Source organism: Lissotriton helveticus, chromosome 1_1 (genome assembly GCF_964261635.1).
Source record: "Lissotriton helveticus chromosome 1_1, aLisHel1.1, whole genome shotgun sequence".
NCBI lineage: Eukaryota > Metazoa > Chordata > Amphibia > Caudata > Salamandridae > Lissotriton > Lissotriton helveticus.
This window is the reverse complement of record NC_136057.1, coordinates 1,108,881,601-1,108,906,750: the sequence shown is the minus strand read 5'-3', so window position 1 is coordinate 1,108,906,750 and position 25,150 is coordinate 1,108,881,601. Positions and strand designations below refer to the sequence as shown.

Here is a 25,150-nt window from a genome sequence, read left to right as displayed (position 1 = left end):
AGCACAAAAAAAAGTGAGATGTATACGTTAAGTATATATACAGTGTTTCATCTGAGCCAGTGGGGGCCACTTGCACTCATTTCTAGAGACCAGCATTCATTTGTCCTCATCAGACGTTTCCTGAAACCAAGAGAGGGAAAACACACAAAGGGGAAAGAATGAGGAAGTGAAAGACGGAAACACTGTCAAAAACGGAGAAAGCAAGAACCTGCAGGAGTGAGGCAGCATTGGTATTTAGCACGCTACATTTAATATCATTGGCTGCTGGCTTCGGAGCAGAGCTTTGGTAGTGCTCGCCAGTAACAAATGATCGTGGGGCAGGTGTGAGGAGCATGGGGGAGAGCGAGCGCGGGGGATTAATAATAATTTTTAAAAACTAACCTGATGCCGCTGGTCGCCTCCCTCATCGCATTGCTCCTGATGGCCATTACCTGGGTCCCAGCAGCCCCTGGGACAGACTCCCAGCCAATCCATGTGCTGCAGAGCAGAGATTGATCTGAGCGGGCGGAAAATATGCTCTGCTCAGACCAGGGAGTCTGTGGGGGTTTCTCCAGCCTGGCTGCTTAATGCACAAGGACTGGAGAAACCTAAGTGCGCATGTGTGTTTTGGTCAGCCACTTAGGGAGTGCACAAGCACTCCTCTTCCACTCGCCAATGCCTGCTCCTCCATGCACAAGCTGGCAAACTAAAAATAAAACGTGGCTAGAGCACAGTTTTATTTTTCCTTTGCTGGATCTGCGCCAGGCAAGGGGGCGACACTCCACCGCCATTGCGGAGGAGCCGGCACTAGCTTTGGGCACCCTCAATCATTATTTTGTGATTATATATTGGATTTGTCATTGTTAACCAGGGTTTTTATCAATTCTTGAATTTCTTAATGACTGGATATTGGCTACATAAAACAACAAATTACAAGTTAAGGCAGAATTCTATTCTTGAATTTCCATGGATTAAAACAATGTTTGGTGGGGGAAAATTCGACTTACCACTGCATGGAACGCGGCAGATATTGTGACTTTTTGGCGTGCGGCCATCTTCACACCACCAATGGCTGTTAATTTGGAGAACGCCGTAGTCCGTGCTCTTGTCACCTGGATTAAAGTTCATTGCGCTTGTGTTGAATCTGCTTTCATAGTATGCAGTGCACACCCCTGGGAAAAAGTACAGCATTAAAATATAAATGGACATTTAATATTGAGCAGAATTCTTCAGCATCTCCAGGTTTGCAGTCTAAGTAATAACTTCTAAATATACTGTCTCCTACTGCTGTTCATGACCTCTATCACGCTTCCTCTTGTTTTTCCTGCTATTGTCTGCACATTGCGTCTTTGCACATGCTTTTGGCCGCATTTTTAAAGGCTGCATTTTTAAAAGGATGGTAATTCCTTTTTAATTGGAAATTCATTTTTAAAACTGTACTTAACTTACTTGGCACACGTCACGGAGGCTTCCCCGGTCCGCCACGGCTTTGCCGATTGTTGCGAAGGTGAGACCTTGCGATGAACACCACTTCCGGGCTCTAACTTCCGCCCAGGGTTAGTGGCCCAGACTCCAGACGTGCCTATTTAGAGGCACGCTGGATAGGACGCGCAGCGGTCTCCTACTGCTGTTCATGACCTCTATCACGTTGTCTGCTGTTTCTCCTGCTATTGTCTGCACATTGTGTCTTTGCACATGCTACTTGGCTGCATTTTTAAAGGCTGCTTTTTTAAAAGGATGGTAATTCCTTTTTAATTGTAAATTAATTTTTTAAACTGTATTTTACTTACTTGGCCCACCTCACGGAGGCTTCCCTAGTCCGCCGTGGCTTTGGCGATTGTTGCGGAGGGAAGACTTCACGGTGAACACCACTTCCAGGCTCCAACTTCCGCCCAGGTTAGCGGTCCAGACTCCAGACGTGCCTATTTAGAGGCACGCTGGATAGGACGCGCAGCGGTCTCCTAATGCTGTTCATGTCCTCTATCACGTTGCCTGTTGTTTCTCCTGCTATTGTCTGCACATTGTGTCTTTGCACATGCTACTGGCCGCATTTTTAAAGTCTGCATTTTTAAAAGGATGGTAATTCCTTTTTAATTGGAAATTCATTTTTAAAACTGTATTTTACTTACTTGGCACACCTCACGGAGGCTTCCCCAGTCCGCCGCGGCTTTGCCGATTGTTGCGGTCGGAAGACCTCGCGGTGAAAACCACTTCCGGGCTCTAACGTCCGCCCAGGTTAGCGGTCCAGACTCCAGACATGCCTGTTTAGAGGCATGCTGGATAGGACGCGCAGGTGACGCGCCAAAGGCGCGCCAAAGGCAAGCCCGTCTGCGCCTGGACCGGGCCCAGGGCCAGAACTCCTGGCTCAAGGACCGTAGATGTGACAAGACTACACTACACAGGAGAAAGCCTAAGAGACAACATGCATGCAATCTATTCACAGGTGAGGATTTTATAAAATATGAATATTCGCAATGCCTGGGGTGCAATGTAAAAATACAAAAAACCTTAAACCAGACATCATACTCACATACCGATGCCATTTATCCAAATCCAATGCCTAGCGAACTACAGTTAGCACTTATTAATGCCAGGTCCCTCATAAAACATAGCTATGAAGTGGCCGACATCATTATTGACAATAAAATTGATGTACTGTTTATAACAGAAATGTGGGGCAATGTCACTTCTGAACCTGCTTTTAACATTGCTGTCCCTCACGGCCATAAAGTATTTAGACATAATAGGCAATTGGGCAGAGGTGGTGGCCTTGTGCTAATACACAGAACTGAACTCTGCTCTGTCCGTCTGAGCTCAGACGCTGATTTTGAAGCACCGACGGACAGAGCGGCGCTTCACTCTTTTCCTGAGCTGCTGCCAGGTGGGGTGAGGTCTTCACTTCTTACACGCCATGTGAATGACACAGCTGTAAGAAACAGGACAAGACGCTTCTGTTTCCTAGACCCTCTGGTACTTTTTTGTTGTTCTGTATCTGTGGGGACTGTTCCCAGAGCTTGGTCTTTAAACATTCCCCCGGGTCCTACTATACCTTTGCTGTTGTTGTTATCTAAGAACCTACGCATCTAGCCGGACATACTCTAGATGGCCTTTTCTCAAATATTCCTGCCCTATTTAATATATCTACCCTTCTACTAACTTGATCTGATCACCATGTTATTCTTTTTAGATATAAGCTTCTTCGATCCGATCACAGGGGTAGATCTTGGCACAAAATTGATCCTCTGTCATTGGTGGACCACTTAGCTCAAACCCAGCTGCATTTGGAGCTAAAGGCAGAATCTTCAGCCATAAAATATACTTCATGGCTAGATTCCAATTGCTTAAAACTTGCCCCGATTACAACCATTAATAAAAATAGGAAAACCCCTTCCCCTCCATTGTTTTCTGAAGCCTTAAGATTAGACAAACAGGCTTGCAGAAGACAAGAAAGATTATGGCGACAACATTACAAAGCACCAGAAAAAGAAAAATACAAAGCTTTGCTCTTAGACTTTAAAAAAAAGTTGATTTTCGAGAAAAGCCAATACTATACATTATTAATTGAAAAAGCTGGTAACTCAAGCAAGGAACTATTCCAAACTGTAAAACATCTGACCTCAAGTATGACAGAGGACTCTGCCAACCCTGCTTTGTTCGCCCTAAGTTGGCAGGGTATGCCCAGACATGGGTCCGTTGCTCACTTTGCCACTGGATTCAAGCTAGCCTGGCTGATGAGGGTTATGAACCCGAAACTGGTCCCAGGATGCTTGTTTCCGGTCCAGAGAAGACATGGCTTGGCAGTTTGGGCTGGACTGTTCCCATGAGGCACAGGGCGGGACTGATTTGCATATGGTCATGTCTGAACTGGGGTAGCGGCGTGAGATAAAGAATGATGATGGATTAAACCCAGATCAGTTGACTGGGGGTGAGTGCTTGCAATGTTCAACACTCCGTCCATCATCCCCTTTGGTTTTGCTTTGTTTGCCCTAAGTTGGCAGGGTATGCACAGATGTGAGTCCCTTGCTCACTTTGCCACTGGATTCAAGCTAGCCTTGCTGATGACGGCTGATTAGCCAGAAACCGGTCCCAGGATGCTTGTTTCCGGTCCAGCAAAGACATGGCTTGGCAGTTTGGGCTGGACTGTTCCCATGAGGCACAGGGTCAGACTGATTTGCATATAGCCATGTCTGAACTGGGGTGGCGGAGTGAGCTAAAGAATGATGATGGATTAAACCCAGATCAGTTGACTGGGGGTGAGTGCTTGCAATGTTCAATACTCCGTCCACCTTCCCCTTTGGTTTTGCTCTGCCAACCTAAGCCAAGAATTTAGTGACACACTTGCTCACACCTTTAAATCCAAGGTGGATCAAATCTTCAATCAATTTGCATACTCTAAATCACATTATAAAGTAGAGCAAGAAGACACGGCCAAATCATCCTTTCTTAATTGTACCCCCACATCAGCCACTCAAATAGTCAAACTCATTTCTATTGCCAAATCAAGATCACCAGAAGATCCCTGCCTCCCTAGAGTTCTAAAAAGCATTAGCCATTTCATGGGACCTTATCTGTCCAAGCTGTTTAACCAGATGATGTCACGAGGATCTTTTCCCTTTGTATGGAAACAGACCTGTTTCCTGCCTCTTTTTAAATAAATGAATCTAAATTCAACTGACCCAACCAACTATCGACCCATTGCATGAATCCCTCTGCCTGCAAAAATAATAGAGAAAATCATAAACACAGAACTCTCTGCTTTTATCGCTGACACCAAAGTTTTAAACCACAGCCAATTCGGTTTTAGAACCAATCATAGTACGGAAACGGCTCTGATAAAAACTAAAGAAGAAATCCGATCCTCATTAGATGGCGGTGGGCCAGCAGTTCTTATACTGCTGGACCTATCCGCTGCATTTGATACTGTAGATCAAACTCTTCTGGTGCAGAGCTTAAAAACAATAGGGATTGGGGTAGTTGCACTTCCCCTACTGACATCCTTTTTATCAGATAGAACTCAATCTGTCCACCTGGGCATTTTCAAATCAACACCTTTTACACTGCCATGCGGGGTCACTCAGGGCTCATCGTTGAGCCCCACGCTTTTTAACCCGTTGGCTGCTGAAGCACTTCCTCGCTGGTGCTGCCGTCGGCCAATGGCCGACGCGACCGCGCCCGTTTTTCAAAACGGCCGCACTGCCGCAAAAAAGCGGAAGCAGCCAACGGGTTAATATTTATGTGGCAGAATTGGCCCCACTGACCAGAAGCTTCAATCTGATTCCCACTTCCTATGCCGATGATACCCAACTGGTTATCTCGACAGTGGACAAGGATATCAATCATTCCACAAAACCTCACGATTGTATGATCCAATTAAGTACCTGGATGAGTTATCACTGCCTGAAATTAAATTCAAGCAAGAAGGAAAGTAAACATGTTTGGGAATCTTTTTCCCCCCTGGTCCCCGGAGTGGTGACCGGACAATCTTGGCACCCCCTCCATACCAGTGACTAAAGCCAAAAACCTGGGAGTTATCATAGACAATAAGTTGAATCTAAAACCTCAAGTATCCATGGTGGTGTCTTCAGCATATTTTATGATAAAAACCTTAAGGAAAATATTTATATTTATTCCTAAAAAATCTAGAAAGACGGTTGTAACCTCGCTAGTGCTACCTAAGCTTGATTATTGCAATGGCCTATATATTAATATCCAATCCACTCTCCTTAGAAAATTGCAAACAGTACAAAATGCTGCTGCAAGACTCGCACTAGATATACCCAAATATCAGTCTATTAGAACAGGGATTGGGGACCTTCACTCTGCTGCCAGTCGGCCAGAGGGTACAATTTAAAGCACTGTGTATAGCTCACAAGGCTCTCCATAAAGAAGGTCCAACATTTTTATGGGACCTTTTTAAATGGTATATCCCCAACAGGCCCCTGAGATCGGCAAATACCAATCTGATGCCTGCAGTCAGAATTTAAAAAATGAGCTAGGGTGGGAGGAGTTTCAGTTACAATATTTCAAAGGAGTGGAACTCTCTCCCATTATATCTGAGGAAAATTCCTTCTCTCCTTGAGTTCAGAAAGCAACTAAAGACATGGCTTTTTTAGGAATATTGGTCTGAAACACAGTACGGAGAACCGGAAGCTCCAAGACACCTAAGGGTATACACGCGCTATACAAACTACAATAACAGAACAGAACAATAGTTGTACCTCCATTTTAAGGTGTCTACATAAAAAGTTGCATATCGTCAATTAATTTCAATGTACAAAATCTTTTACTACATACTGTTCACAGTATGCTTTTGCAAGACAGAGTGGTGCACCCTGTGAGGCCTCTGCCATTTTTGATCAGCAGGTTGCACTAAAGGAAGCTAAGACGATTTCCCTTCTGCTCCCTCACCTCTCCTGGCACTTGTTTGACTTGGTTCTGTGACATGAAGGAGGTGGGGGGGGGGGCAGGTTCAGAAACAGTATTTCTCCAAGACTTGAGTTTTCCCTTCCCATGCTCTTCCAGTCACCCTTGGGCTCCAGTAGAAATTAATGCCCACTCCATAACCGCTCCCCAGGCACAACAATATCCTTTCTACATGAGCAGCACACTATGAACAAGGATTCCAGGACCAATAGATGAATTGGCATTAAAAACTGCTAGCATACAATGGTTTTTACCTCTAAGACTGCCGTCGATTTCAATATATTCAGAACTGCTGAAGAAAACCTTCAGCGTGCCTCACTCCCAGCTTCAGCGAGAGCCTGGCATAGACTGCAAAACCCAACTAGTTTGCTGATTTGGAATGTGTTTGGTGGATGTGAGCACCACGTCGGTCGGTGAGATGCCAGGCGGGTTGATGTGACAATGAACTTTGGGCTGCAGCCATGAAAGATGAACCTGGGGCATATCTTTATGCTGTATTTACAATGGTTGCTATTAGCAACCTGCTAATATACATTGCTAATATATATTTCTGCAGCTTGAATGAATGGACAAAATTCAGGTCCTGGTTGTACAGAATTTTCTTGGTTATTAGGACACACCTCTATGATTTGTGGTCTAGAAAACCTATTTAAGAAGCTCATTCTTTCACAGATTGCATTTCATTTTGATTCATTGCTCATTTACTCATTTCAAATTGCACAACAATATGGTGGGGTACATTTAATTTTGTAATACTTTAAAAATGTTATTGATAATAAAATGTCTGGGGTGCTCACTGATAAACAACATTTAATTATTGTAGAGTATGTCCTGGGGAAAAATTATCTGAATATCCCACCATACCTTACAATCTACATTACAGAAAACTTCGAAAAAAGGAAACATTCTCTTAGTAGGAGGTCATAATTATATGGCTTCTTTTACCCGAGATTAGATTAACCAACTAAATATTCTTTACACTTGTTGATCCTTATTAATAAGCAGGTTTGGTGTTAAAAGTTAGGACTGTGGAGAAGGCATTGGTTTTAACTTACTGAGGCTGCAATGCCGCTTTCCAAGAGTGTTCATTGCTAAAATGATGCAATATTCCACCAGCGACACTGCCCAATCCCATTTTGCTGGTAATCAAGATAGACTTTATTTCGGCAAGAAATGCCATAAAAGCACATAGAAGAATAAACACAGTACAGCATTTTAAAACCTTCTCAACAATTAATACAATATTAATAAAGATCATATAAAAACAACATAATTCATGTTGAGCAGTCAAACAACCCTGGTGAATTGGTGGGAATTTGAAATATAGATAAATGTACTGAATGATTCCTCTAAACGTTCCGTCATCTGAAGGACCTGCTCCTCCACTCCTCCATCTGGACCTCCCGGGAGCTTCATTCCTCCCTTCACTTCTGCTGTGGCCGTGTCCTATCCCAGACAGTGCTGCCAATTGGCCACACAGTGTGGCTCCCATTCAACTGCTGCTCCCGCAAAAGTTCCTGGGCTGACTTAAGGGCATCACCGCTGCGGCACCTGCCCCTGTATCCTCCGCCTGCTGGGGGTGCCTCCCCCGGGGGTGGCCAGGTGCGTGGTGTGTCCACCGTCCCATACCCCTGCAGCACTGTAAGCCGGTCTCGGACTCAGCCACCTGCTTGGTGGCAGGGTCACTGCGGCATGCCAGCACCCTCCACGCCCTCAACACTGGACACCACACCGTCTGCCGTCAGGCATAACCAAATGACACAGAGGGTCTCTTCTCCTGCAGACACTGATGCTGCACCTTCGCCTGCCACTTCACACCAGCCCCACCCACCGCACGACCAACACATACCAGACCCGACTCTTTCAGCTGTATCCTGCTCAATACATGCTCCCTCTGCAAACAAACCATGGAGATCTGGGACCTACTCGACTCTGGACACTTTGACATCACCTTTACAGAAACCTAGATGAACTCCACCTCTGCCCCAGATGTTGCCACAGCCATCGCGGTCGGCTACAAGGTCATTCACAAGGATCGCATCAACAAACCAGGTGGAGGCATCGCCATCGTACATAAAAGCACCCTCCACTTCACTAGCCACTCAGACGACAAAACGACCAACATGAAGCACCTTCACTTCCAGGTCCAGACCAAGCCGAACACCACCCTCTGTGACACCATCATCTATAGACCTCTTGGACCCTGTCCACCCTTCAGTGACTCTATCCTCGACTTCATCGCACCCCATGCTCTTACCTCCTCCAACTACATCCTCCTTGGCCACGTCAACTTTCATCAGGACAACTCCAACGACAAGAACACATCGTCCCTGCTGAAAAACCTTGCGCCCGTTGAGCTCAGACAATGGGTTACCTCTCCAACCCACTCAGCAGGACACACGCTTGACCCTGTCTTCTCCGCCAGCAATAACGTCTTCTTCAGCCACACCTCCGAGCTGCCTTGGACAAACCACCACTGCGTCCACATCTCCTTCACCAAACCCACCGTACACCACCACGTCCACTGCTACCCTTGCAGAAGCTGGAACACAGTCCCTGGAGAACAGCTCACCATCTCCCTCAGCTACACCCCACCGCTGTCTTCTGCAGATGCTAATACCTCAGCTTACAACCTCCACAAATGGATCTTCAACTGCGCAAACGCACTGGCTCCAATCAAGAAGTGCCAGCCAAACCACACTCCAAAAAAGCCAGTTGGTTCTCCCCTGCTCTGCATGAGTCCAGACGCTCCTGTAGATGGCTCAAGAAGAGATGGAGGAGGAGCAAGACCGTGGAAGTCCGCTCAGCTTTCAAAACTGCTGTCACTGCACATCATCACCTCATCAGAACAACAACGTAAGAGGCCCTAAAAGAAAGGATCAATGCCAACGCGCACAATAACAAGGAACTCTTCACCATGGTCAAATATTTGGTCAAACCCAGCACAGAGACGGCAGACATCCCACCCTCCTAAGACCTCGGCAACAACCTTAGCACCTTCTTCCACTGCAAGATTAAGGAGATCTATGACATCTTCAACAACTTCGATACCCAAGACCCTCTCACCCCACTTGCAATCATCGCCCCCAGCTACACCAGACCCTGATCAGTTGGACTCCACTGACCACAGACAACACCCTCAAGATCATGAAGAGCATCCACTCAGGCTCACCCTCGGACCTCTGCCTCACCACGTCTTCAACAGAGCCGGCAACTCCATCGCCCCCAAACTCTGCTGCATCATCAAGTGCTCCATCATCTTCGCCACATTCTTGGAAGATTGGAAACACGCAGAGATCACCCCCTTGCTGAAAAAACCCTTTGCAGACCCGAAGGACCTCAAGAACTTCAGACTCATCTCTCTGCTCTCCTTTCAGGTCATCGAGAGACAATCAACGCCCAACTTTCCAAGTTCATCGAGGGGAACCACGTCACTTTCAATCTGGCTGCCCAATCAATCACAGTACGGAGACCACCCTACTCATCACCACAGACAACGTCTGCACCCCCCTTGAGCGAGGCAACACTGCAGCCAATATTCTCCTTGACCTCTCAGCCACCTTCGAAACCATCTCTCACCACACCCTATGCACAAGACTCCACTAGGCCAGCATCCGCAAAAATGCCCTGGAATGGATCCATTCCTTTCTCACCGTCCGAACACAGAGAGTCAGGCTACCACTGTTCCTCCGGGAATGCACAGAAATCATCTGCGGAGTGCCTCAGAGATCCTCCTTGAGCGTCACTCTCTTCAACATCTACATGGCCCGCTCGCAGCCAATGTCAGGACGTACGGACTCAATATTGTCTACTATGCCGATGACACCCTGCTGATCCTCTCCTTCACCAATGAACCCACAGTTGCCAATAGAAATTTCCACGACGCGACAAAGGCTGTTGCCACCTGGATAAAGGACAGCTGCCTCAAGCTAAATTCAGTGAAGACCAAAGACCTCATCTTGGGTTCTACCCCCTCCGCTTGGGACGTCTCCTGCTGGCCTGCAGATCTTGGACCTCCGCCCACAGACCATGCAAGAAATCTCGGCATCATCTTGGACTCCTCGCTCCCCATGAACCGCCAGATCAACGCTGTCTCATCATCTTGCTTCCACATGCTACGCCTCCTCCGAAAGATCTTCAAGTGGATCTCCGCCAAGTCCAGAAAGTCGGTCACCCACGCACTCATCCGCAGTAGACTTGACTACTGCAACACACTCTATGCCAGCATCACCCAGAAACTTCTCAAGATACTGCAAACCATCAAGAACGCCTCCGCCAGGCTCATCCTCAACATCCCCCACCGCAGCCACATCACCAGCCACCTGATAGACCTCTACTGGCTCCCAGTGAACAAAAGGATCACCTTCAAGCTCCTCACACACACCTACAAAGCCCTACACGACATAGGACCTGAATACCTCAACCACCGCCTCTCAGTCCATGCACCCACCAGAGACCTCCGCTCCGCTCAACTGACCCTAGCCGCCATCCCACGTATCCGCAAGACCACAGCTAGGGGTAGATCCTTCTCCTACCTCGCAGCAAAGACCTGGAGTACTCTGCATCGCCCCCTAAGGCAATCACCGTCACTGCCCCAATTCAGGAAGGACCTCAAGACTTGGCTTTTGGAGTGTGATAGCCTGGTAGATAGTGGGCGCCCAGCTAAGGCTGCATGCATAGACGAATACCTGTGGTGTTTGCGGGTGGATGTGGGACATGCAAGTGCTTTGCCTCCCCGTGAACAGGCCCTGGGTACATTGGCTCAATTGTTGCCCCCCACCAGACGCATGATTGATTTGTCAACTGTTATACCATATATGGCACACTACCTTGATATATAGCATTGTTCCTGACCTTTCTGCTTTCTTTTTGTACTCTTTTTAGTTGTGTGATGTTTTGATTACATACAAATAATATAAGAAATGTTTAAAAATAATCATGACATGGTGGTCATTTAGGGTTTTTTACTATTTAATGTTACAAGATGGCCGACATGTATCTTAGAACAATACATTTTAACAAAGGCTTGCAAAAGTGCATTTATGGAAAGAAAAAGCCCAATAGCAAATTGCAGCTGCTGGGCCCTTCTGAAAGAAAAAAATAATAATAATAAAAAAAAACCTGGAAGTGACGGAGTGGGGGAGCAATAGAAGTGCTTGCAGAAGAGGAAAATAAAGGGTTTGTATTACTCGCTGCTTACTGTTCAGCACAGAAAATGGTTGTTACCTGTTGTACTCTCTTAAGATGTACAAAAAATATAACACTGAGCAATTATTGCCTACACACAATTATGGGCCTGATTTACATATGCATGGACGTATTACTTTCGCAACGGTAAAGGATATCCCCTGCGACAAAATGTAAATCCCATCATATCCTATAGTATTTATATTTCAGCGGATGGAATATCCGTCACTGTTGTGATGGAGTAACCCATCCTGCAAGATCTAAATCAGGCCCTATGTTTCAATCCTTTACGTTTTGCTATATTAAAATTCCTATTACGCTTTGGCACATACACGGAACGCATATATGTTTGGCATAATAATTTTCTTGGTTACTTTTGCTTGGTTCTGTGAGATGCCTGCAAATCAAGATCATATGCATTTGCGTCTGTAATGCTCAGACCACTAGAGTAATTGCGTAGTCAGTCCTTCAGATTTTATTGCGGTGAGTCTTTGGTCATGTATGGTGTCTTGATCTTTGAACATTTTTAAATTAGATAGTCTAAAAAGCACACTTTATTTCCTGTGTCTTTCCTTGTTTTTAACTGTGTTTTAAACCGTTTTCAAATAGATTGTTGCATATTTATTTTATGTATATGCACATATGTAATTGGATTTATTTGCACGTAACTTTATGGGCTCTGTCCTAAAATAAACTTTAGTGGTGATCATGGCACACAAAGAGACCCTGACATTGCCAGCAGTGATGGATTTTTAAAACAGGGCATGAAGTCCTATTGGGGCATTACTGAATGATACAAATATACAGAGCCTGCTTGTGGTAAAGGAGAAACTCAATAAATTAATTTCTAAATAATGTTATCATAATGATAGATTACTAAATATGCTTTATGTAGAAGATAATTCTACTTATGATATTGCTAGTAGTTTTGCCAGCCAGGATGCTATTTCAACATTTTAACAGTTTCCAAGACATGAAGGGTATTATTTAGAGATTGGCGAATGCAGGACATCTGTCAAAAATTGGTGTCTGTCCCACCTGCCCTAGAAAATACTGATGTGCATAAACTCTATTTAAAATGGACACGTGTGCACTCTAAATAGGGCGGGTGAGACATCCACCAATTTTTGGTGGATGCTCTGAATTCGTCCTGCATCTGCCAAAATCAAATTATTCCCCAAAGTCTGTAGCTGTTAGGACATTTCCTTAGTGAAGCAGGCTGGTACCCTTACCCGTTCACTAGTGAGAAATGCTGACCAGCACGAACAATTCTTGTCTAAATTCTTCCCAGTAGCTTTGGTTCTCCCTGACCAGCCACGGTTTTGTACTGCAGTAAGTGTCTGAATAGCACTTCATCTCTTAGAAATGTTTTTAAAAAATCATGACATGGTGGTCATTTTGTTTTTTTTACCATTTAATGTTACAAGATGGCCGACATGAATCTTAGAACAATACATTTTAACAAAGGCTTGCAAAAGTGCATTTATGGAAAGAAAAAGCCCAATAGCAAATTGCAGCTGCTGGGCCCTTCTGAAAGAAAAAAATAATAATAATTAAAAAAAAACTGGAAGTGACGGAGTGGGGGAGCAATAGAAGTGCTTGCAGAAGAGGAAAATAAAGGGTTTGTATTACTCGCTGCCTACTGTTCAGCACAGGAAATGGTTGTTACCTGTTGTACTCTCTTAAGATGTACAAAAAATCTAACACTGAGCAATTATTGCCTACAAACAATTATGGGCCTGATTTACATATCCATGGACGTATTACTTTCGCAACGGTAAAGGATATCCCCTGCGACAAAATGTAAATCCCATTATATCCTATGGTATTTATATTTCAGCGGATGGAATATCCGTCACTGTTGTGATGGAGTAACCCATCCTGCAAGATCTAAATCAGGCCCTATGTTTCAATCCTTTAGGTTTTGCTATATTAAAATTCCTATTACGCTTTGGCACATACACAGAACGCATATATGTTTGGCATAATAATTTTCTTGGTTACTTTTGCTTGGTTCTCTGAGATGCCTGCAAATCAAGATGATATGCATTTGCGTCTATATGTAATTGGATTTATTTGCACGTAACTTTATGGGCTCTGTCCTAAAATAAACTTTAGTGATGATCATGGCACACAAAGAGACCCTGACATTGCCAGCAGTGATGGGGTTTTACAACAGGGCATGAAGTCCTATTGGGGCATTACTGAATGATACGAATATACAGAGCCTGCTTGTGGTACAGGAGAAACTCAATAAATTAATTTCTAAATAATTTTATCATAATTATAGATGACTAAATATGCTTTATGTAGAAGATAATTCTACTTATGATATTGCAAGTAGTTTTGCCAGCCAGTTTGCTAATTCAACATTTCAACGGTTTCCAAGACATGAAGGGTATTATTTAGAGATTGGCGAATGCAGGACATCTGTCAAAAATTGATGTCCCACTGATGTGCATAAACTCTATTTAAAATGGACACGTGTGCACTCTAAGTAGCGGGGTGAGACATCCACCAATGTTTGGTGGATGCTCTGAATTCGTCCTCCATCTGCCAAAATCGAATTACTCCCCAAAGTCTGTAGCTGTTAGGACATTTCCTTAGTGAAGCAGGCTGGTACCCTTACCCGTTCACTAGTGAGAAATGCTGACCAGCACGAACAATTCTTGTCTAAATTCTTCCCATGAGCTTTGGTTCTCCCTGACCAGCCGTGGTTTTGTACTGCAATAAGTGTCTGAATAGCACATCATCTCTTAGATGTACAATCGTCTACAGAACATCACAACTGCCTAGCAAAGTGAGCTTGGGTTGGTCGGGATGAGGTCTGCATTGCTTCTTTCAATCAGAAGCATCATATGGTGCGCCGCCACAAGCAATTAGTTGCTGATGCAACTCCTTAGCATGAACAATGTTTACTAGAATTTGAGGTGTCTGCCTCTGCTATGAGGAGGGGAAAGACTTTGACCAAAAGTCCCACCAGGTCAGGGAATCAAGCCTGAAAGTTGACTCTGTATATACTTTCCAAATAGGAGATCGGTCTGGTGTCCCGCTTCAGCAGCAGCACCACCTTCTGTGCAGTTCCTTACACCATTGGTGAATAATACATTTGAACAGTCCTATATTTCACAAGAATGTCCTGGGTCTGACCACTTCTCTGTTTGCGGTGAGCACAGACGGGCTCAAGTGATTTCCTTTCAGCAGTAGTTCCTGTTTTGCATCCATGACCACCAGGCGTGCCTCTGCGTGATTTCCTTTGTCCTCTACTTTCATTTAGTTTCTGTAATACGATCCGGCTGCCGCCTAGATTTGTTTAAATAAACAGAAAGCTGAACAGAAAGCAGAACAAGCTGGTTCTCTTTCTACCCCATTTGCAAAATAGGTTTCAGTTGCCCAAGTTGTCACTTTTTTCATTGTGCAGGGGCTTTTGGTTTTCAAAAGAAAGGCGAGTGATTACATTAAATAGTGGTCACTCCTGGCATGGACAGTTAAGGCTTGGCATTGTATTTCTTTATGATAAAAAGACATCATTTTTGCATGGCTGTAGTTTTCTTAAAGTCACTATGAGAATGGGACAAATAAATCATACACATAAAATACTTTTATTAATCTTTCTTTTCATTGAAAGTTTACATGGTTAATTTTCAGACAGCAGCTAAAAAGTACATACCAGTGCAAGCAATAGCAACAGATGTTCAGCCCTAAATCCGGGCGTGAAAGCACCAGGGACGCGGGGGGGGGGGAGGGGGGAGGCTGAATAGGTGATCCAAATGTAGGACCCCCATACACCAAGAATCTGTGTACATTACATATCATCCGCCAGCCATACCAGTCTTCAGGTCACCCTTACTGTGACCTGCAATGTTGGATCTGTGGTTACTGTACAGGCCTTTTCTCTTCTCCCCGAGTGACAAGGCTACACAAACATTAATATTCAAAATGTTTGAAAAAAAGAAGTCTATATATTTATTATGAAGATGCGGTAAGGTGACACATGGTTTATAGACGTCTACACTGTCTTAAGAGCATTAAAGTATGCCAAATATGATGGACGGACTGCTTGAATGAATCTCAGCAACTGGAAATTACTGGGCCGCATCCCAGAAATGCCCAGACATGGGTCGCGTGCACACTGTGTCACTAAACCAAGCTATTCCTGGAGGATGAGCCCTCCTAACTAGGCAGAAAACGGTCCTGGATTGCTTGTGTTCCGGTTCAAAGAAGACCTGGTTTGGCATTTCAGGCTAAACTGTTCCCATTGAAGCACAGTCAAGACCGATTTGTATACTGCTAGGCCCAAACTGAGTTAGTATGGTGTTTCAAAATAATGATGGACTAGGGTGCACCCCAAGTAATTACCAGTGGCTGACAGTAATTCAAGCATTCCATCCATCACTTTTTTGTATGCTTTCATCTGTCTTAAGAACAGACAAAGGTGTTTGGGAAATAGGCAGAGATTTATTTGTGTTCCACTACAAGGTTTTTACATTATTTACTGCAATAGATTAACACAACGTTTTATTTCATCTACTTATTGAATCTTTGAATTTTGTGATATTGTAATAGAGATACTTTTTCCCTAGTCCCTTGGACTCGGTCTCTTGGGAAATTGTTCATCTATTACCATAGATTGACGATTCGATGTTACTGACCATACACTACACTAATTTTAGGATCGATTATTGTGAATAAGTTATTAAAATTTTTGCCTACTACTTAGCACGTCGTTTTGAGGTTTTTTATGCAGGACATCTTAATTAACTATGGAGTACAAGGGAAAGCTGTACGGTCTACCCTCATTAAATCTATTCCATCAAACAGGCCTTTGGAAGTAGACAGTGCTTAATTTGTGCCGGTGGTTTCCGGTGCTCAGCACCGGCACTTAATTGTCAGCACTAGCACTAGAGACAGCCCACCCCATGGTGGCGTTGGCTTCTTTAATTTTGAGACGAACACAGCAACTATGTTTATTAAGTCAATATACAGTGAAAACTAATAAAGCCAGCCTCTCATGTCATTATTATAGCACTGTGTGGCCAGAAACTGTCTGAATTGTCGAAATTGTAGGATGTCGGAGTAATGCATGGTGCAGGCTGCAGTAGCCTTCCAAGAAGGGCCCTGGCACTTGATGGTTTTACAAATTAAGCACTGGCAGTGTCATTCACTTGAATAAGTACACTGTTCTACCCCATAAAGTCACCATCTAACATAGGGACCAAAAATACAAGAGGAATTGCTTTGTTATTCAGCCTTGGTTGTAGCATAGTCTTTTGTCTGCACCACATCTGGCGCATGACTCGAACCAAACCCCAGCCGGTTTGCGAATGGAACTGAACTGCTGGTGAGAGAGGATTCAAATGGGTCTTTAACTGAGCCAGGAACCTTAATGAGGGAAAACTGAATGGTGTAAGTTCCTGACACCCCAATACCTTAGCAGCAGTGGAGAGCAAGCAGCCATCAAACAAGCTGTGCCACAGTACTTCCATGTGTATATAACATACTGTGTCGGAAAGAGGGGAAACAGTTTTACCAGAGCACATCCTACCCTTCAACTTAGTACCAAGAACTTTGGGTGCCCGGGTAATCAAAAACAGTGAAACCTTACGCAATATCTCATGGAAAAGTACAATATTTTAAGGATGAGAGCTCCCACCTTTCCAGAGGCGGCATGCTTCATCAGTGGACACCGCCCCACATTGGTAGAGAAATCTAACCATGAGTGCCCTAACCCCTAAAGGACAGGAATGCACTCCCATGTCCAGCTGAACCAAGGTCTTTGCAACAGGAGTCCCATTGTCCATGCTTGGGTCTGTCTAATAGCATGACTTCCTGAACCATCAAGGAGGATACCTGTGAAGTAAAGCCCCTTCGCAGGGAGGACCAGGCCGCATGCTTTGTTAAAAGCAGCATGATGCATGGTCACCAAGCGACTTCTCTGCGAGTCAAAGTGAATGGAAAACCCCGGAAAGCATTCCACAGCAGAATTTCTCTGCAGAAAACTGTCCCACAGTAGTGTAGTATGTGGCCTCTTCAGGGGCAACCACAGTTCCCCCAAACATCAATAAGCAGCAGAAGTCCTGTGCTTACATTGAGCTGGATTTGTTGGTCAATCTAGGTTAGCAGTGTAGCTAAACAAGAGCAGGACTGCTTCAATGGCCGCCGGCCACGCCCCCCTGATGGAATATTTGACTTAATCTAAATCACTGGTAGTGAAACTTCCGATGCAAACAGACAAACGAATTTTAAGTATTTCAAGACATGAAAATCTAAAATATATGTTATATGTTATGTTATAGAAAGATTTGTACCGCGCACTAATACTCTGGAGTGTCCTGGCGCGTAGCTCTGGAGTGTCCTGGCGCGTAGACACTCAGACATAGTATCAACAAGGATGCATCATTGACTTGTTCTACTTACTTTTTTAAATGTAAATACAGATATATATGTAATAATATTTATTTCAGAAACTAAAGTGTCAATTTTTATTTTAAAATGCAGTAGAGGCCAGTAATATTGACCGAAATAAAGACCTGTCTACAATGGGTTAGGAGGAGGTTGACAAATATTGGCAGTTTGTACATTCTAAGGTATAAATGGCCAGCAGGAAATAATGTAGTAGGGTCTTAAGATTTGGGAAATTCCTTCCAAAGAATTCTGCCCCGAGGTGTTTTTGTAGCACATTACATCAGAAACTTGCTAAAAATTGAAAGGAGATAAAGGTCACTTAAAGGGGGACGGTGGACACCCCCAATGCTTTATTTAGGAAATTAAACAAACGTTTGCTTTTTAAGTTATATTTTGCTGTAACCATTGGTGAAATGTGTTAGGATCCAAATTCTGTTACATAGGGAAACTATGGAGTTCTCCTCCAATAAATGTTTGGTAAACTTAGTGGCAAATAGGTTGCTTTTGGAACACATATGAGAAACTGTGAAAGCGTGAACTTCGCGACCTTTGAATTTCATGACATTACTTCCCACATTTTAAATGAATCACATTGCATATACTTGCACAATTATAGGCACAGGGAAATTACGTGATTTGACCAGTATCACACTATTTCCAGTCAAACACTGTAGCCTCGATTTGAGCTCAAGATCTCCATGTTCCAAAATCAGCCACTTAGCACAAGACCAGAAGGGAGTACTGGAGCGAAAATGGGTGCCACATCCAATGCTTTTCAACTACTAAATAGAGGTTACCACCACAAGTATAAACAATAAAAATAGGCCATCAGAAGGTTAGTTTAAGACCAATAGTACGGAGTACTGGCAACAGGTTAAGAAAAATATGTTATCCTTCCCTGTACCGATTCGGTGTATTTTGAGGTTCAAGCCGGGAAAACCCATCATTGCATAATTAAGCCGAACACTTTCCACCTCGGGCCATAAACTAAGTTGGTACAACTTTCAAGCACTGGTTTTCACAATGCATCTGTTAGCATACTCTACTTTGCAAGCTTTCATAATACTCCTAATATTCACTCATGTTAAACTCCCTAACAGTCTAAGTAGTACGATGTATTACATTGTAATTGCATTTGCATATGTAGCATGTTACAAATTTCCAAAAGGGTCCCTGTAAGCACATCTAGTAGGCTTCCAGAATTCCCCATCTTGTAAACTATGCACTTTTCTATAATACCAAAGTCCCATAAGTCTTCACTCTGAAAACGACATTTTCAAGTTCCAATATGTGTCAGCTATCACATTTTGCGGTTTTTCATAAAGCTCCTGGTAGGCATACATTGCACATTTTATAAAGCTGCAGTTAGCAGAATGCATAGTGTTTCCTAGGCTGCTATGCTGTGGCTCACTAGATGCTCTACCAGAGCACACCCAGATGTTAATTCAATGGACAACAATAACGAGAAAATGAAAAATGTAAAAATATACTGAGAAATTTACATAAATCAGTCCTTAGAGGTGGGCCATATCGACTGCATGGCTGCATATTCACGTTCTTTACACAGAAACATGAACGGGAGTTGCAAATACCTATTGCTTCTCACCTAATGGATCTTGCTGACTCCTTTGGAGACTTCAGCAGGACGCCTGTGGTGCCCAGAGGTTGCATCTGTGCTCTATAGGGCCGCAGGATCCAGGAAATATTGTGTTTCTCTGTGACGCGATCAGTAGAGGAGGCCTTACTCTTGATGAGGCTGTAACTGTGGCAGAGGCAGCCGATGGAAAAAGCTGCGTTTCACTTTCTGGTGCAAGACACAGGGGTCTCTGGACTCAAGTTTAGATTTCACCCTTTGACCTGCACCAGTGAAGCAGACTCGGTGCAACTGACAACTGACGTGCAACTGGCAACTGACATGCAACTGGCAACTGACATGCAGCTCCGTGGCCAGAATGGAGCCTCCATGAGAAGCTGGACTTGATTTAACAGTACAAAAAAGTCTCTAGAATCAGATAGGTTTTGGTTCCTACAGGGACCTTAGCTCCTGGGACAGGAACAATATGGACTGGTTGGAAGAAGCTGTCTGGTATCAAGGAATGAATAGTCTTGCAACCAGGTACTTTTATCTTCTCTAAAAACACTTACAACACCTTCGTAGGCCCAGTGTAGGGGACACGTTGCGGCATGGAAAGGGTGAAGCCTCCCTATCTCATTGGTAGAAATGGTACTCAGAGACCCTGTACATACATCCTGATTGGCATCCTAAGTAAAGAAATACATATCTCCTCGGGGATCAGTGCACCCCTACTTCACATTCCATGCCTGGTGCCTCAGTGGACTAAAGCATTAACTCTAGGAACCCGAGTTTGACCTCATGTTCACATGTTTAAAGCAATGGTGGGTTTGCTCAGCATTTCATCCATCCAAGGTTGACAAACTGAGGCATACTAAATTGGGTAACTACTATAAACATCTGTTAGCTCAGTGCCAAGACATCCCTTAGGGTGAACTTGCTATTTACAAATACATTTGTGACACAAGTGTGGGTTTTTTAGAGGGATCGCGTAGGGATTGTAGCACACATAGTATAGGCTGTGCTGGATGGCTGCCCTCAAGTAACAAGTTATGTGTTTTTGTGGTTCAGATGCTGCACACAGAGACTGACACAACTTGTATTGCTCAATTCTGAAGCTCTATTTCATAAGCTCACCAACCTGAGGAACTAATTTGCTGGAGGGAAATAAATCAGACAAAAGAGATCCACAGGGTTAAAGTGGTATTGTGGGCAGGGGCCTGCGTTTAGATGTTGCTGAGTGCAAAAGACGCAGGTTCAGATCCACGCGGTTCAGTCGAGAAAAAAACAAGTTAAGGGTGTGTAAATAGAGAGGGTTGGGTATATGCTGTGAATGACAAATACATAGGAGTGCAGTACCAGCACTCAAGTTTCTGAAATTAACAGTTAAGTGAGTAGTTTCATATATTGAGACTAAGTAGCAGGATATCTACAACTTGGGATAATGGGAAAGAGCCAGGATGTTAGAGTAAAAGTAACTACAGAGATCCTGCTCATATATTATGAGGTCGGCTACTGTGTCACTCTTGGGTCTCTGCCAGTGCCCCCCTTAGAGAACCCCTCACAATGAGCTCAGACCCGTCAGTTGCCCACTCTGTTTCCCCTCTGGTAGAACTCCATCACAGTGTTCTAAAAATAAATATATCCCCTCCCCTCAGCAGCTTTTACCTGTAACTGGGCAGCATTGATCCACTTTGGGAGATAGGGAACCAGTACAATCCACTGAACATCGTATATAGGGGCCAATTATGATCGCGGTTTTCCTGCATCCTCAGGGCCGGCGGAAGCCACCGCCGGCCCGGAGGATGCGGGAAAACCGCTGCGGAACCTCCAATTTAGGATGGCTGGTGGGTCTTGAATTCCGTCCGCAGCTTTTCCGCCGCGGTCGCCTTCTGACCGCAGCGGAAAAGCACTAACATGGCTGGCGGTGTCTATCAGACACCGCCAGCCATATTAGGATGGAGGGAATCACATGCTTTTCCGCGGCGGCTTTTCCGCCGTGGAAAAGCATACGGACATTCACTTCGGGGGCCTGTTGCGGGCCCCCTGGGTGAAGGGGGGGTGGGGGGTGCACATGGGGGGTACCTATGGTACCCCCCTGCCTTTGCGTGCATGAAGCGGCAGGCACCGCGCGGTGCCTGCCGCTTTGTGCATGCAAATGCACTGCTTTCATTTTTTACATTGCGGCGGGTGCTGCTTCAAGCAGCACCCGCCGCAATGTAAAAAATACAGGATGTGACTGCCAGGGTGGCGGTCACATCTTAATTGCACAAGAGGGAACGCCGCAGCACATGTGGACGTTCCCTCCTACTCAGGGCTCGCGGACGGACGCAAGTCCGTCCGCGATCGTAATGTGCCCCAAAGTGTGGAAAAGGTCACTTTACTGAAACAGGTGCATATTAACAGTGTATTCCTGGTGCACTGCCTTACAAAATTACCACCTCGCTACACAACCAATTAACTTAACCGCTGTCCCACATTTCAAGGTTTCTTAACCTTAACTATTTCCTCCAGACTATTTGTAAGCATTAAATTCTAACGAACTAAACTTCTTTGACCTTGAACTTCCTGCCAACCCTCCCTTTCCCTGTGTTTCACCAAGGGCAACGTCACTCCAACCTATGAAATCTCCTGGAAAACCTTACAGGCCTCCACTACGCACCTGTCTCAAGCGAAGACATTACAACGTAACAGCCCCATGTGCACCTGTGCCAACAACGGGACCCAGAAAAAAAAACTTGCATGCCCTAAGGAGCCTTAAAAACAGTAAATAAAGGGACAAGTGGACGGTGGAAAAAAGAATTACAGGTCTCCCTGCCACCAGGCCCCCTGAAATCTAAAATGGTGTCAGGCAGCTCAACAGGAACCCCACATATAGCCCTATTGGGCTACGTTGAAGGCAGTCACTTTGACTGCACCCTCTCCCAAAAACCCCGGGGCGCTGACCTCCCTGCAGTCGGCTTCTTCAAGTTCTCCCCGAATACCCATTTGCGCGTGTATGTTTTTTGCACGGAAAAGTTAACAAGAGGATATTTCATAATGGATTAGCATTGAGCCAAGTCCCTTTTAATAAAAGGAAGGGGAAACAATAGGTTCATATTCAGAAATACAACCATCGGGGTGGAACTTTAAATAGGATATTGCACTTTTTTTTTTACTCTGAGCATTTCAGTTCCGCGCAAACTTTAATAAATCTTAGTCGTCGAGTTTTCCATTCCCTGAGCTCAGCTCCCGGGCTTCCTGCTAGTGATTGGCTGGAGGCTGGCTGAAGCTCTGCCATTGGTGGAAAAGCAACCCCCCCCTGCAGCAGCACTGCACACTCCCACACGGACTCCTGACCTGACCACTCCCTATGTGGCGAGGCAGAAGAGCTTCTGAAGACCACAGTGCTGATGGGAGGAGTGTCCGGGGGAAGGCACACAAACTCACAAGTTTGATAGAATCATGTTAAATAAAACAATATTATCAGTAGAATAAAAGCCCTTTCAGTATTAAGCGCACTATCTGCTCTCACAGCCTATATGAAGAAAAAAACACACGATGTAAATTAAAGGTGCACGTGCACCCCTGCATCCCCGCGGGACCTGGAACCACATCTATTTTGGTGTTTGATTAAAGAGAAGTTGTTCTGATGTATTTTCAGTTATCGAAGACTTTTAGGAATCTTTTTACATCAAATAATTGCAGCATCGTAAACGTGTCTCAGTACAAATCACTATACTGAAATGTATGTAAAGCAACGCTTTTTTTTTCTTTTTAAAGCTGAGCGGTCTCCGAAGGACTTCCCCTCAGCACCACAGATCTGAGCCCGATCCTTGCGGTGGATACTCACAGTTTGCAAGACTGTATCCGCTGTATCCATCGAGCCCCATCGCCTTCATGGTGCTTGCCAGCTCACAGCGCTTGAATATTTTTCCATGCGCTGCTGGCAGGCTGAGGCAGAGGCCCAGGGTCAGTGCCAGGGGCAGCAGCATCCTTGGTCCAGCGGGCGGAGTATGACCTTTTGGAGTCTGTTTCGGACTGTACTGAGATCTCTCCTTTCCACTTCCTTTTGAGTTTGCCAAGACCGAACTCCACCTCCTCCACAGTCATTGACCACTTCCTTGTCTGGTACTTTCCCACCGAGTGTCATTAGCGTTACTCTTATTTCATTCTTGTTGTGTTCAGTGCTTTAAGTGGGATGAATAAGGTGGTGGGAGGGGGCAGAATGGAGGCCTCCTAAGAAGCGTAACTAGGTATCTTATCAGTTGGGCACGACCTATATAACCAGGGATGCACGGGTGCGGCTTTGAACATGTAGACTCAAATCCTGTGCTTCTGCAGGATGGCGACCTGGAAAACAGTCGCCATGCTGCCAGTATTTGGGTGTCTGTCGGTGACTTTTTGTTACAGTATTCAGACAGATCACAGGACAGTCATATGCCCAAGAGATGCCAGGCCTATTGGCTTTGCCATTGTTAGTAAGCAGTATCAGGCACATTAAAAACAACAACGGTGGTTTTGCTGTGAGTAATTAAAATTGAAAACGTTTTAATTTCTGCAAACAGACTGAATAAAACATTACTAATGTCCGTGGCCGGTCAGTGGTCCTCGGAGCAGGGCCAGTAGTCGGTTTTAAATTTGTGCCGACCCAACAGGACCTAGCCTTGGTTGTGTCCACAGGGAATCAGTGTTGTGGGACCTGATGTGGGGGTGATGGAAGCTGCTCCTATGATTATGTAGTCAGCAGCCGAGCCTGTGACTGAAAAGGCAACCTGCCCTCATCAACCCACCATTCAATTGGTTCTGTGCATATCCATTGCTCCATACAGGGGCTCCTACTGCTCTGCTCATTCTAGTTGTCTAATTCCACTCACAAAGCTAGGTGTGTCCTTCATAGACAGCGTCTATTTTGTAAAAACAACAGTTGATGGACAGAATGCAGAACAATGTCATACATTCACCCCAGTACAGAGAACTGGGCCTAAATCCATCGTTTTTTTGCTCACCACACCACCCCCAATTCAGACAAGGCCATATGCAAATCAGCCTTGACCCTGTGCCTCATGGGAACAGTCCAGCCCGAACTGCCAAGCCATGTCTTCCTTGGACCGGAATCAAGTATCCTAGGACCGGTTTCTGGCTATCAGCCGTCTTCAGCCAGGATAGCTTGACTCCAGTGGTGTGGAGAGCACAGGACTCACGTCTGAGCATACCCGTCACACTCGGGGTGACAAATGCAAAAACAACAGTTGATGGACAGAATGCAGAACAATGTACAGAGATCTGGGCCTAAATCCATCGGTTTTTTGCTCACCACACCACCCCAATTCAGACATGGCCATATGCAAATCAGCCTTGACCCTGTGCTTCATGGGAACAGGGTGGCTTGGTGAGCAAAATTATGATGGATTAAACCCAGATCTGTGACTGGGGTGAATGTTTTGCCATTGTGCAACATTCCGTCCATCATCTTGTGTGTTTTGCTGTTCACCCTATGTGGGAAGGGTATGCTCAGACATGGGTGCCTTGCTCTCTAGGCCACTGGAGTCAAGCTATCCTGGCTGAAGACGGCTGATAGCCAGAAACCGGTCATAGGATGCT

General features: G+C 44.9%; 1 protein-coding gene across 1 annotated transcript in view; it reads right to left on the bottom strand.

Annotated features, from left to right (window-relative positions):
• Positions 1 to 23,652, bottom strand: part of LYZ (lysozyme) — a 102,748-nt gene extending 79,096 nt beyond the window's left edge. Inside the window, exons 1-2 of the mRNA XM_078678662.1 lie at positions 23,400 to 23,652; positions 987 to 1,151 (exon numbers count right to left, since the gene is read on the bottom strand). Coding sequence (XP_078534788.1) covers positions 987 to 1,151; positions 23,400 to 23,541 — 307 coding nt within the window. The 5' untranslated portion in view covers positions 23,542 to 23,652. The remainder of the gene's footprint in view (positions 1 to 986; positions 1,152 to 23,399) is intronic.
• Between the last annotated feature and the right edge of the window lie 1,498 nt (positions 23,653 to 25,150).